The 15,263-nt window shown below is 40.9% G+C and overlaps 1 protein-coding gene and 1 long non-coding RNA gene across 3 annotated transcripts in view; one reads left to right on the top strand and one right to left on the bottom strand.

The window, feature by feature from the left end:
- LOC138625223 (uncharacterized) overlaps positions 1-15,263 on the top strand; it is a 417,346-nt gene that overhangs the window by 389,333 nt on the left and 12,750 nt on the right. The window lies entirely within an intron of this gene.
- kank1a (KN motif and ankyrin repeat domains 1a) overlaps positions 1-15,263 on the bottom strand; it is a 55,986-nt gene that overhangs the window by 15,835 nt on the left and 24,888 nt on the right. The window contains exons 1-2 of one of the 2 annotated variants that reach the window (XM_069705988.1): positions 13,062-13,082; positions 11,816-11,862 (exon numbers count right to left, since the gene is read on the bottom strand). In XM_069705988.1, coding sequence (XP_069562089.1) covers positions 11,816-11,843 — 28 coding nt within the window. In that variant the 5' untranslated portion in view covers positions 11,844-11,862; positions 13,062-13,082. Of the gene's footprint in view, positions 1-10,027; positions 10,158-11,815; positions 11,863-13,061; positions 13,083-15,263 lie in introns of those variants that run through there. The other variant, XM_069705987.1, reaches the window with a different exon arrangement.

Below are 15,263 nucleotides of genomic sequence, written 5' to 3' on the forward strand. Positions count from 1 at the left end.
TTATATTATGAAAAATAAATCTATACATTTTTAAACTACAGTAATATGGCAGATGTTTTGTGCCCAAATAAAGCAAATTTCCTGATTTTGAGTTTTATATCACAGTATTTCACAGTTTACTTCTGGGACAAAGACCTGGCTGTTTTCTGCTGCACAGCTCTGGAAAAAACAAAAAAACATCCTGTATTTTCTGGTATAATTAATCTCTGTGCGGGCAGCACAGTCACAGTCTTGTGCTGTCTGGTTTGGAGGACTCCCCCCGTGGCACGAGTTACCGAGCGCTGACCGGCCGTGTAACACGCAGAGGAGTGACAGGCAGCTCTGTGGTACCAGAGAGACCCCGGACAGCTGAGCGATGACCTCATCAGCACGGGACAACTGAAGGGGTCACGCTGCAGTGACACCGACGAGAGCCCGGCAGTCTGCCGCACTTATCAGCAGCTGTTACATTGTCAATTTGACAGGGATTACACAGCAGTTAGTGAGCCAGCAGAGCGGCGCAGCACTCTGCTCTGCAGGATTTGGTTTCTTCAATTAAACAGCAGCTCAGGTTATTATGGGCTGCTGAATATGATGTGTTTTTCAGTGATATTTTTAACATTTCCCGGTCTTCTTATAAAATACCAACACATGGGGCATTTTTTGAGGGTGAAGTGAAACGTTGCCAAACATCTTTTCCCAAACTGAACTCCACCAGTATGAGTAAGCACTGCCAGTATTTAAAGAACTCTAAAAACGGACCGCCGCATTGATTTAACTCCCTTATTTACTTGCCTGTGCAGCAGATGAAAGATTTGTGTTTTACATTTTTTTCTGCATAAACTGAAGCTGTATTACACACTAAAGAAGACTGAAATGTTGACAATCATTACTATTGTTACGTCTCTCCCCTGAGCTGATACATTTATGGTCCTTGCTGCACTCCAGTCTGACTATTTTTGTGGGTATAATGTGGCACAGTAGTTTGCATATGACATAAATGCAACAAACTGAAAACACTTGATTATGGTGACTCATTTTTCTTTCCATACATTAAAGGCCAGAGGGTGTGAGGTTATGTGCCATCTGTGAACATCATGGACACATTTATTCTTTATCCGTGATGATATTTCAGTTTGTTGTCATTCTTTAGTTTTGTTTTTGAATAAAGATCTTAAAAGATCTTTTTATTTTATTTTTCTTAACGTCGAACATCATCATGAGCAACCAGTATGCAGTGTGACTGTATCTTTCAACGTCTTTTTGGCCAATAGCAGCTGAGGAGACTTTTAATTACTGCTCTAGACATAATGTACGCTCAGAGTCAACAACTTAAAAATAACATTGAGTTTGGCACGCAGCTTCGCAGCCCTGCTCTACTTCTCTCAGCTGGGAAATTCACATATTTCAGCCTAATTATCCACGTTAGCCGTGTGTTCACTCCAACAACATATCCTGTACGAGCTCCGAGGCTAAAACAGCTCTCAGATGATTTGCAGGGCAGAGGCTGTAACAGGAACACTGTGCTGACAGAACTTGTTCTTTAAGTGACGTCAAATACAGTCCAGCTCTTCACGCTTCACCTTGAACACACACTGATGTGATGCTAGGTCACACATGTTTTAGAAATTTCCATTTAAACAGACACATGCTCTGCATAAAATCCCTTTAGAACGTCCAAGTCTTCTCTGGATCCGTTTGTACTTCAGCAGCAAGAGTTTTTCGGCAGCATTAATTCTTCGGAAAAGCTGCACTAACTTAAATTTCTAACGTTGATTTCATTCCTTTAAGCCCACACACACACTCTCCCCTCGTTTGCTTTTAAAATACTGCCCTGAAGGCCTTGATGTTCGATCTGAGGGAAAATATACAAGCAGCAGGGCTTTGCTTATTTTGCACTGGCTGTGTAAAGGTTTAAATTTAGAGCTGGCAAAAGCCTTTTAACATCCACAGCTCCCTCCGAGACAGAATAAATGAGGCTACTGGTCTAAATCTGTCTGCCAGTTGTTTGTTATCCAACACAAGTCTCTTCGTTTGAAATCTCTTATTAAGTTTTTATTTTGATCAACTTTACCGAACTACTCATAGAAACTGCAGCTATCAGATGATGACAACACTACATGCACATACTGTACACCCCAAACCGTGCAGTAAATAATGCCCTGATGGTATTCTGTGTAAAAGGTGATATTCCTTAAATATTTGGAGATGTTTAGATTTGTTTGTCTTGTTTTCTGCACATGATAAGAAGTTTTGACATACATAACATCTTATGAATCCTTTAGTTCATCAATATAAAACAAAGTTTTCAGTTTTTCCAGCACGCTGAAGGCTTCCGATGAAGAAAAACTTCGCAGCTGTGCAGGAGCAAATAAAATATACTTTATGCATTCTGTTGCGTTCTTTAAACATCTTTTAAGTACAACGTTCCTGCAGACAGATGACAAAAGAAAGAAAGATACCTGAATAAATGACTACTACTCTAATACTACTACTACTCTGAAAGTTCAAGCCAGGAGCATTTGGGAAATTGGGATGCACATGAGTGAAATCAACGGTTGCTAGCTGCTAGCCAGAAAATGAATAGAAGTCTGACCTGGACCAGCCACAAAGTGCACTGCCTTCATGATAGACAGGCACACATCTGCAACATCTGCCTGCTCCGACAAATAACACAGAAGAGCACCAACGTGTTCAGATCACACTGCTTCTATATTTCAAAATCTCCTCAGAACAAAATCAGGATTTCTGCAGTTCTTCAAGCTAAATTGAAGACCCGTTAATACCACATAGAGGCCAATCTAATACCTGTTTTACTATAAAACTACGAATAAGCTCCAGAAAATATTTTGACAATTAATTGTCAACTAATATTTTGGTAATTGTTAGGGAAAAACACACCAAACATTTAATGGTTTCACAAACATGAGAAGTTCTGCTTGTCCATGTTTCCAATCAGAAAACTGAGTATCTTCAGGTTTGAACCCTTGTTAGAAAAAAACCAAGACATTTGATGATGTCACCTCAGGCTTTTTCCTTTTTAGTTTTCTAATGTTGTATAAACCATCGGTGTTGCAGCCCTAATACAAATAATTCCTCAACAATTAAACAACCTGGTTAATCAAGAGAAAATGAATGAATTGGTGGATTAACCAATTCAAAACAAATTCATTTCAGGTCCACACATGATATTTAGGTGAGATGAGGTCAGAGGTAAAACCTCTGGAGACTTTCCAGACAGTTTTTGCTAAAACCAGACACATTTTATGACAAACATTACCGACTACAGCAGGCAAGAAGGACTACTGAAGACTTTTTAAACACTCCCAACAGCTTTAGAAACTCCGTTCAAGGCTTTTCAAGGCCTGCAGATTGTCTGAACAGCAGTAACACCTCTCGGTTTTGCATCTCAACAGACATTCCCTCACAAACTCCTCAGAAACAAAGTGCTCACTCTGCATTACACTGGGAGCCAAGCATGATGCAAGTGCCTGGGTGGAGGGGGCTTTAGTGGCCTCAAGGACACACAGTTCTTATATACGTGTTGCCATCCCAGCAGAGGATACAACAGTGACTTACATTCATTTCCAGGAAACCAAACCCTAAAACAAAATCTACCCAAATTGTAAACCAAGTCTTCACACTCAAACTTAATGCTTTACCTTACTGTCCCAACAGCATGAGTAATACAAGTACACACACACACACACACACACACACACACACACACACACACACACACACACACACACACACACACACACACACACACACACACACACACACTTACAGAGGTCCTTTTCTCATGCAACCAGCTTGGTATTTCCTGGCTCTGCCTTAAAAACCCAATTACTCCCAAGAAAAGCAAAGCGAGCTTCGTACTGCTGCTGTTCAACACTACAACAGCAAGACACATCCGTCCTCATTCAAACCCAGGAAACAAAACAAGAAGCAAGAAGTACACTAAAGCTGCACATAAAGTGAACAGAGGCTGGACAGATGGAGCCGAGCTGTGATCTATAAGCTGGTAGAAAGTCTCAGGGCCGGGCCGGACGCTGCTGCCAAATTCAACAACTCAGCGCTGGACATGATGATGCAGACCGGGGGAAATGTTTGGCCTTCCTCTGCTAACAGTCAGCCAGTTTGAAAAACGTTGCCCAACTCAGGCTTTTCTCATAGATGGTCAAGAAAAACAGTCAAAAGCAGTGAGTGCGTTTCCATGGACTGGAGGGTCCCGGTTTTGATCATACTGAGGAACATGGTGTTCACATAGAACACAGTATCGTGGTTACTGCTCTCTGCATACACTCCAGCTGCCATAATCTAAAACCAGGTTAGGAGCTCATCCAGGTCTCTGCAATCAGGATCATGTTTAAAGGGGCGAACACAAAAACAGGATCGGCTACTTCAAAAACATGCCGCCGCTGAGTGTGCAGTCTGGTTCAATTCTTGTGCCGTCACGTAATTTTACTACAATACATTTCATAGAAAATGTTCCAGACAGTCAGTTCTGGTGGGAGATAATAGCCAAAGTTATTTTGGTTTTACAGAATATTTTGTTTTGGCCGTTTCTGAGGCCTGTTCTAATTTTCATGAATCACTCAGCCTCAAACTAGAAGCTGCTTCAGCAAGAACTACACAAAATTGAGGGTTTTGAAAATGTGCATTGCTTCTCCAAATAGACAACTGTTTTTACAAAATGATTGCAGGTTTGACCAACCAAAACCTGATCCGACGTTAGTGGTGCAGTATTTTACCGTTATTGTAAAGGGGCATTATCAAGATATGACCGCTCAAGAGATCTGTGAAAAAGTGTGCAGCCATTTCCCCAACGATCTCTAACAAACGTCCCTCTGCATTGGTGCACAGCGGTCACACCGAGTGCTGCAGTGTTCTGCTTTACTGTACAACTGACAACGAAGCGATGAATGCTCAGTGAGACGCAGTTCAACGTCACACAGACGCTGTTGTTTAAAGACAGTCGGAGTCTGGAGCTGTGAGGAGCGATGAATGAAGCAAACAATGATCCTGCTTGGTTTACAAACACACAGCGTCCTGCTCCTTTGGCACACACACACACACACACACACACACACACACACACACACACACACACACACACACACACACAGAGGGTGACTGAACGGTACCATGGGGGTGATTTAATGGCAGCTGGGTCTATGTTTGCTGCAGAAATAAAACTGCTTCAGCGGGTTTGAATGAGCAGCCGGAGATCAACTCATCGGCCCGACAACGACTGCGGCTCAGAGTTTTCTCTTTTTTAACTCTGCTGCGAGCCATTACTACTTCACACCAGAGCCATGTTGGAGATCGTGCTGATCTTTAATCATCTTTGTTAGAATGCCAACTATATGCACGATATTAATAAAAATGATCACCGATACCTTTTAATGAGCGCTGCTTTTATACTACACTGGCTTTTAAGTGACTTCACCTCTGACTGTGACTGCCTACGAAATGAAAACCCTTAAGGACCATATTCAGGACATGTTTTAGAAACAGTATTTGAAGATTATGGGATCAGTCCTATGCAGCTGAATGTAGAGAATAACACTGGAGCAGAGTTGAGATCTGCTGCGGTTTTATTTGAAAAATGTGCTTGATGCTTTGTTGCTCAATGCGCTGAGGCGTCCCGCATCCCACATTGGGCAGTTACTTCATCTGAGAGACGCCTCACTGAACAAACTGGCTTAAATGTTAAAACGGCAGAAGTGTGGTTGTGTGGAGGCTCCAAACCTCAAACTGCCAAAAATTGCGCCTGAAATCGACATAAATAACAACATAATGTAATGTAATGTAATGTGTCCTCTGTGTGTACATGTTTGTTTATCGTAGATACTCGGCTGGAAATGTGTACAGAACTGAAATATTGTTGTTCCATAATAGAAGTCACCTTCGGTCTTCTTGTCAAAAATGTAAAATGAGAAAAGTGGCCACTGATCGAACTTTGCTTTGATGTTCAGTCCGTGGAGTTTGTTTGACCAAAGTATAACTGTCGTCTTCCTGTGTTACACTTGATAAATGTGCAACAGTACAGGGTGAAAAAAAAAAGGCTGAAAAACAGATAAATGCATCAACAAGTCGTACTGACTGACTGTGTTTTGTAAGTAGACTATTCTGTTTCAAGAGAAGCCGGGATGTTGAAACTTTCATGTAATTAAAAAACTGCTGATATTTCATGTCATCTTCTTGAGATTTACAGGTTTAGCTCCTCTGAGCAACATGAAACTCTATGATTTATTGTCAAAACTGAATCAAGCTAATGAGTCAGGAATTTCCTGTTCATACGAAGCAGCAACAAACCATAATGTCACCCGATAGTTTGTGAACCTCAAATTTGTCATTTCGTCCGTCCCCATCTTGGTGACCATATTTGAATGAGCTGGTGGGGGGCTGAGAACCAGAAGCCTGACTGCACCCCAAGCCTGTCAATCAAACCAGCAACGCCAACAAATATATTGATTGTGTAAGCCTAATATTTATTCAGGTATTATGGATTTTTTTTTTTAGACCACCAGAACATTGATCAGACGAGGTCAATTTGGCAAATGACTTTATATTGACTGGACTGGAAGAAATGCACCGACTTTGTATTTCATGAGAGAAGACTGGAAGTCAACCCCTAGTGGCTCTCAGTGGTAATGCACTTTAAAGTGCTTCAGAGTTGCTGTTATTTTCCAGACCATGAATCGATGTCCACTTTTTTTTATCCAGTCTATAGGTCGTACAAATGATGACAAACTGTTCAGAAATACACGATACTCCATTAGACCAATAGTCCAAGTCAATAAAGACGTCACTATCCCGACTGAAATTTGAATGAAATGACTCAAACATTTTTCGTTTTAATTATGAATTTAGTTAACTCAGGTTTCCGACTTTAAAAGCATCATATTTTAGTATTGCACTGTTAAAAGGCTGATATCTACTGCCAGCAAGGCGAGGATCACATGACTGATGGCGGTCAGCTGGGCTGGCGTTATTCCAATGTTATCTTACCACATTGACTGGGTCTAGTAAAGAGTATTTATCTAAAACAATGTCACACTGGATACATTAAGAAGAAGTTAGGATTTTAAAACATACATTTGTTAGTAGACACAACTCTCTGGACACCTGATTGAATCTGTGTTGCTCTGCTGTTTGCTGCTGAGCAGGTGAAGATGCCATCAGGCCATATTTTGGAGGTAGGGTATCTTTTTAAAAGTGTTTTTTTTTTTTTTTTGCACTGATTACATCGGAATCACTGCTTTGTCAAAATGAAAAAGGTTCAACCAAAACCAATCAGTAAAATAAAACGTTATTACAGATTTCCCTCTGCTGACTAAAGTCTAAAGGCATTTAGGTTATTTGCCGTTTGACTTTATCCCATAAAAGTAGACAAGCTTGAACGGCTAAAAGTAAAACTAAAAGTAGCCCATTAACAACTCCGTCTTCTCATTAATCATGTGATCCTGACCTCGCAGGCTGTAACGATCTCAAGAGTCTCACCAAAAACACGGGATACCACAATTCCCTTCATACAACTGGGTTTCATTTAATTTGACTACCTAAGTGTTAAATTACTCCACAACTCCAGTTTGTGTCACAGACTTTCCATTAAAAAAAACTTCAGTGTCGAGCCAACTCCGAGATGACTTCGACCACATCTTCAGGTTTATTTTTCTCGGTCTGACAGAGCCTCAAAAGCTATTATATAAACTATTCACAGGCCGAGCAGCACTCCTCATGAAGACATTTCTTTTTCATTTAAAGTGCAAAACTTCCAATAAACATTTTAGAACTACAGTATTTCCAGCTTTGAAAACCAAATCTCAAAAGGTCGACCGTCTGAACTTCATTTTCGGTGATTACTTCCTGGTTTTGTGCCGTCGCTACAACACTGAAGCATCTCTACACTGAAGGTTTAATATCGCCGTCTTTTTGGAATTCTTGGGCCGCAGCAGGTGACCACTGCAGACACGTTATTTTTACCATTTTTCTGGGGGAGGGTGGCGGCAGTGTTGGCGTAGCATTCCTCAGCATTTCTCACATTCTCTAAAAATGGACAATAAAACACCCTGCCGTGTTGTTGCCTTTTCCCGACACGCTAAAGGTACCATCCTACATGCCTTCATCTCCTCACGTCTAGACTACTGCAACAGTCTCTTCACCTGCCTCAATCACAAATCCATCAGTTGACTTCAAACTGTACAGAACTCAGCTGTCAGACTTTTAACTAAAACCAGGAATAGGGACCACATCACGCCTCCTTGCACCGGCTCCCATTAAGTTTTACAATTGTTTTAAGATTTTACTGTTGAGTTTTAAGACACTTCACAGCCTCTCCCTCCTATTTAGCCGAGCTGATTGTTCCATACCAGCCTGCCCGTTAGTCTGAGATCCTCAGACAAAAAACTTGTATCCGTTCCGGAGACACGTCTTAAAACTGAAGGTGACAAAGCATTTTCAGTCAGAGCGCCCCCCCCCCCCCCCCCCCCGGCCGAAATTATGGAACGAGCCGCCTGAGGAAATAAAGGTCTGCAGAGTCAGTGACATCTTTTAAGTCTCTTCTTAAAACACACTTTTATCGGAGAGCATTTGCTGATTTTAGTGATCAACTCTTATTTCTTTTCTAACTCATTTTAATTCGTTTTTATGGTTGTTTTATTACAACCTGCTGGGTGTTGTATTGTCAAGGCTGGACACTTGTTGTTTTGTTTTAACGTCTTATTTCTTGTGAAGCACTTTGTAACTGGAGTTTAGAAAAGTGGCATGAAAAATAAAGTTTATTATCGTGATTATCTTCATCTGCGAGTCGTGTGGGCGGCGGTGGCAGACCAACGCTCAGGACGGCGTCCAAGAGTCCTGAAAGCGTTGGTCCTGCATGCTGCGCATTCCTGGAGGGATTTGGAAAGAAGAAGCTTCGCTCTCTCCAGTTAGTCCGCGCAGGAATGCGCGCCGTCTGCAGGTGTGTGTTCAGAGCAGCGCCTCGGCTGACGGAGATCATTTCACACTGAAGCGTGGAAGTCTTCTCTACATGTTCGCTGCGTGAACACAACCTCAGTGTGTTTCAGAGCGAAGCGAGCTGCAGAGAGAACTTCCAAAAAGTTGACTTTTTTTTTTGTTTGTCAACTGTTACCTAATGGTTCACATTCCTGCGAGTAGTGTGATGTGAGCAGAAAACATGTAGCACAGACTAAAACTATATATACTATATACTCTTTAATCTGTTTAGTGTTTGAGTTCATTTCTGCTGTATTCATGAGGGCTGGGTGATTATTATAGTTTAAAGACTTCTAGATTGGTATAATAAAATATACGTTTAAAGAACTGCTAAAAAAAAAAAAAACACCCCACAGCATCAGTATTTTACGTGACTTTACATACTTTTGCAATATAATGTCACAATAAGGATGCAACAAAAAAAGAATCACAAAATAAATTATTGGAATAATAATTCCAACTATATTTATAAACTACAACTACAGATGTAATCCGTTGCTCAGCAGCATTTTGAACACATTACTACTGATATGCCTTCCAGGATGCTGCAAAGCCACAAATATCTTTTACAAGCTGTAGCGATATGATCATGACTCCGTTAGTAAACTGTGTGTAAACGAGTATTTCAGTCACTGAATATCTGTTCCCGTCTCTGCACCATGATTTGCAAGATTTAATTTGTAGCTGTGATTCAGGAGCCCACCAGTTAAATATACCTGCATGACATAAGCTGGAAACTGGACACCTGATCCAACTTCGGTCCCATTGTATCCAGTGAAGTTTAATTTAGCCAGGATGAGCACGTATTACTGGAGGAGGCAGCCAGTCATCTCTTGACATTTAAGGATATATTTCCTAACAGTGTACCTGTTTTATCTGCAAATGGTGACTGCGAAACTAAGAACGAGGTGACAATGAGATCCTCACAAATGAAATACACACAAGATAGAGAACAAGACAAAACACAGCATCAGAAAGACACTCAGAATCCAAATGAAAAGAAGCAGGAATGATTAAATAATGTAAGGAAAAGGCTGGTTACCTTGGCCATTGCCGTTCACGTGCATGGTTTGAGCCATGGCGGCAGCCGTGTGCTCTCAGTCCCACAACAAGACTCACTGCAGTCATGCAACTGCCATGCATCAAGTCCAGATTACCATGCAACCTGCAAACTGACACAAAACACATAGAAAACACTCAGTAACATATTTAGTCAGTGATGCAGAAAGCAGTTCGCAAAACTCACAATCTCAGAACAAAAACTCAGCTTTCACAATAAAAGTAAAACATTTCATTTCAAGACGATATCTCTTATTTTATTAGGAAGACTTCAGGACTCTGACACCTGATGTAGTCTTAACGTTGGCACGGCAACCTTAAAGGCACTGACCTGATGTTACAGTACAGGCAGGTGTGTCGGTGGAAGTGCAACTTAAAAATGTAACTTTTTCCAGAGTGCGACATGAAAGGACTGTCCGACGTGTAATTTACGTTCCATTACACAAAAGCATTTCTTTGTGAGAGCTGAAGCCCACTTGATGTGATCGACGGCGCTGACCTCTGCTTTTTTCACAGGTGTGTTTGCATCTGACATTTATGAGTATAGGAGGTCCTGTGTGCGCTGGCCTGCTCATTATCAATGGATACATTATGAGCAGGAACAAAAGAGCTGTTCTTTTCTTATAAAAGAGGAGCCAAAACAAGTCGAGTTCACAAAGACGCTTGGTTTGTTAAATCTGGAGGAGCAAAGATGGAGACGAGGTTTGCTTCCACGGAGGCGATACAGCCGGGCTCTTTTTATAGACTGACGACTTAAAACTTGGATCCTCAATTCTCTTTATCGCCGGTTCCCAGAGGAAGATTTCACCCCCGTATGTCGCACATACATTTTGATTGTACTCTAATAGAAAAAAAAAAGCATGTTTAAGAAGTTAGAAAGGGGTAAAGAGGTATGCCAACAGCTCGACCTGTTGTGATACCAACCAACGACTGCAGGTCAACTGCAGACTTCTGATCCGTTGGATCACGTAATGTGTCTAAAGGGAACACGTGTAAGGTCACCCTGTCAGTAGCTACTTTGCAGATGAGCCTTCCCTCAGCTACAGCACACGTAAATCCTTGTTTACAGCAAGCACCCAAATAAAGCAGCACTGCAATGCCATTACGTTGATATTTCTGAATGCTAACTGTCCATCATCCCGAGGAACTATTATAGACCCGATACAGAGAAGTGAAGGGCCCATTACAGATTACACATTACAGAGTGTTGGAACGAGCCGTTCCAACACTCAAATAGACTGCAGTCGTGGTTCGGAAAAGCCCGAAGTCCCTCCTCCTCCCTCTGACCTGTTGTCCCTCACTTTTAAAACTGGCAACAGCAAGTCATATGACAAGAGTGAATTATAAAAAAAGAAAGAAAAAAAAAAGCAGCCTCTGAAGCCCATTTTACATTTTACACCGTGTTCCTGAATCATTTGGAGGAAACGATCTTTGGCTTTAGAGCACAAAGCAGGTTTTCTTGTGGTGAAAGGCACCTTTATGATTCAAGACAAAAGTTGTTGCAGCTGTTTTACATCTGGATCCAAACTAACACTGGGGGCTTCCAGTTAGTCTGAACAGAGCTACAGAATAAAACCGACAACAATCTCAACACGCACGTAAAGACAGAGAGACAAAGAGTAAGATACAAACACACAAAGCAAATTAAGCGGTTTCATGCAGCCCCTCTCTGCATAAAATAACCCGATTTTCAAACAACTGTTAAAGTCAGCAATTCAACCTCTTCTTGACCATGCAAATAAACTCTCAACACTAAACACATTAGACTGACCCAACATCTCCCAAGTGTCCTGTTCCATGAGCTGCCAGAACACAAACCTGCAGGAAGGAGCAGGAAATCAGACAACACCGAGGAAGGAAAAACAAAAACAAATATACAAAAACTACAAATATAGAAATTTGAAATATTTTTAACAGCACAGAAGTCGTAGCTAACGACTGTTTTTTTTTTATAACCGATATATCGGCTGACTTTTATCTCAATAAACAAACTGTCTGGTCTTTAAAACGTCAGAAAACGGTTAAAAAAAAAATCCCATCACAATATCCTGGAGCCCAAAGTGTTTTGTTTTAAATGACCATTCACATAAATTGACTTTAATGTGAAACCAAGACAGCAAACTGAGAATCTACAAGAAACAAATATTTGGCATTTTTGCTTAAAAACAGCTGCTAAATAAGTTGACTAATCTCTTAATAAACTCTTTATAAAGAACACATTTATGTTGTTCTGTTCAGCATCTATGAGAGTGGTTCTCAGCTACTGGTGAAAGAAAGCACTTTTATTTTGAAGTCTACGGAGTTTCTTTTTTCAGAATTTCCTTTTATTTTGAAGGCCATGCAGTGACATGTTCAGTCGTTGGCAGCATAACAATGTTACCTCAGTAGTTAGCTGCTTTGAGCATTAGTAAACAGGGATGGCATAAATTTGCTTTTTTTAATTTCATATTTAATACAGTTCATATACAATATGCAAGAACTTCAAGATAAGTCTGCCTTTTAATTCTGTGGATTTTTAGCCTTATTTGCACAATTGGTGGCTTGCACCTAGCAATGTATGGACACTTTGTTAAAGTTAGACAATTAAATAAATTAAAGCTAAACCATAAACCTCCCTTAAAGATTTTAAAGGACCAGTCTGTACTTTTCCTCACTTTCTTTACTCTCCTGAGCAGAGCTCGAGCTTTCAGCTCAACTGCTGCATAACTCGGTGAAACCGGGTGCAATCACTTGAAAGTAAACTTCCACACTTTAATGTCACGTGCAAACTTCAAAATCAAGTCTTCTAATACGCCAGATAGTTTGAGGATCTGAATCCAACCAACCCTGGAGGGTGACACTGAGAACGGTGTGGTACTGTGGCTCGTTGAACACAGTAATGCAGCAGTTCAAAGCCTGATGACATTCACACGTTCAGCAAACAAGAGGTCAAATATTTCTTTCTTGTCAAGTATCAACAGTCATCAAAACCACAACGCTGAGATCTGCTCTTCTAACAATCGGCTCATGCAGCTTACCTGAAACTCTCATTCTAACTTGAGGGTTTAAGGGTTTCTAACGACTAGGTCTGCGAGCCTCCGACACCGTGCCTGTACCCAGCAGTCCTCCCAGCCAGAGGGATAAGTTTCACGGCTAAGATTAGACGACTTCCTCAGATGACAGCTAAACGATCTGCGTCCTATATGAGGAAACAGGACTTTAAGAACTGTTTGGGCGGAACCGGCCCCTCCGCTGGGCCTCCAGGTGAAATGCACGGCGAGCTAATGTGCTTCACAACCTTTGGTCACTCTGTAGCATGCGCTGCCTTTTAAGTGAAACGCAGCTAATGAGCCAGACGAGAGAACGTAATGGAAAGCCTTGTCATGGATAGTTACACATCAACCAGCAGAGTTTATCTTCAGCCCTCAGCAGCTGAAGGTGAAGACAGAAGCCAAACAATATCACAAAATCTTCACCATGTTCGGCCGAGGACGCCTCGCTTCGCAAAGATGAGCTTTCAACGTAAAAAAACCCCGGAATAATCGAACAATATATTTGGATATTGGGTGAGAGATTAATTGCGCTGATAGTGACTATGTTGGACACAAAACTTTAGCGAGTCACAATTCATTCAAACAGCAATTCATTAATTCAACCACAAATCCACAATTTAATTGGTTCTAGTTTTAGGTGGCATTTTGCTGCTTCTCACCAATTTATATATTTGTCAACAATATATTTAGAGATTTTAATGGAAAAAAAAAAAGTCATCTTAATTAAAAAAGGGGAAATAAATAGTTATATGTTTTAGATGCATTTATCTTAATCAGATTATCCTGATTGAATGTTGAGGCCTCTTTTTTAAATTTGCAAACTAAAAGCCTCATTAAATATGGACATGCGCATAATGTTATTTCCCCAAACCAGAAGTAATGGTAAGTAATACTGTGTGGAACTAAACTTTCAATATCTAGCAAACCTGCTAAAATATAATTGCCACTCTTGTACATCAGGAAGTTGCCATATGAATGTTAATTTGTAGTTCCTAAAAAGAACCAACTGTGCTCATTGAGGAGCAGTTTGTAGGTACTGAAGCTCCGAATGTGTTACATCAGTCAACATAAACAAAGTGCTGGCAGAAGCCACAACTGTGCACGTCAGGTGTGTCTTTATATCTATAATATACCTTTTCACGATTTCATTGGAGAAGTTTTCATTGGAGAAATTCTGCTTCCTGGTTTCTTAAAGGCATCCGCTCACCGAGCAGCAACTATAAAATGTGTTCACAGGGACAAACCAAGCTGTCACTCTTTCAACACCTTTTCCATCAAAACAAAGATAAAGAACTCACCATAATCTATCCACGATGAACAGAACAAACGGATTCATAAGCTGATCTGAGCCGAGCTGGGCTCATGAGCTTTACGCGCCTGAAGAGGGGAAAATAAAAACAACAGCACTGGCGTTCGCCGAGAGGAACCAGAACAACTTGTTTTGTTCCTCCTAGGCCATTACATAAATATGAAACACGCAGATATAGCGGTCGGCCTGCGGAGGTATGACGGGTGCTTCAGGTGTGTGTCGGCTGATTTACAGACTCGAGTCAGGTTCCTCAACACGGACGCGAGCTTCTACGTTCAAGAGACACCCGACCTGACTGACTGCTTTATTGTCACAGGAGACACTCAGCGTGCAAGACAAACAAGAACACATGCTGTGTAACTAATTAGTGACTTAGATCTCCAATTCTATAATTACTGAACACGAGCTATTCATTCTGAGAGAACAAATTCATATTTAAGGGATTCAATTCCAGTTCAAGAGAACTCTGATGATGTTTAAATGGCATTCTCTAGTTGTAAATCAATCTTTTACTGAACCATGAAACCTTTCACAACATTTCAAAGTGACCGAAACGAAGCAAAAAAATGGAGGAACATAACTCAAATGAAAAACAACTTTTCATCGAGAGTTTCTGAAATAATGAAGTCAAAGAGAAAACCACTGGATTACCAAGTGTTGATGAAAATTCCTGAATTTGAATCCTGGTTGTTGAAGACGACGTGTCGTCAACTCAAACTTGAGCTTCGAGCCTCTCCATGATAAATTCATATAGATTCAGCATCAAGTTAGAAGCTTCACTGAAGTCATGGCGGGATCGACAGTTCAAGGTTCAAGCCACTTGTTTACTGAAACACTACGTAGAAAAATCTCAGAAGAAGTTGAGAGATTCTGCTTCT

Source organism: Brachyistius frenatus, unplaced genomic scaffold (genome assembly GCF_029030835.1).
Source record: "Brachyistius frenatus isolate BFR_SWC_R1_liver_20210118 unplaced genomic scaffold, ASM2903083v1 Contig_60, whole genome shotgun sequence".
NCBI classification, from domain to species: Eukaryota; Metazoa; Chordata; class Actinopteri; family Embiotocidae; genus Brachyistius; species Brachyistius frenatus.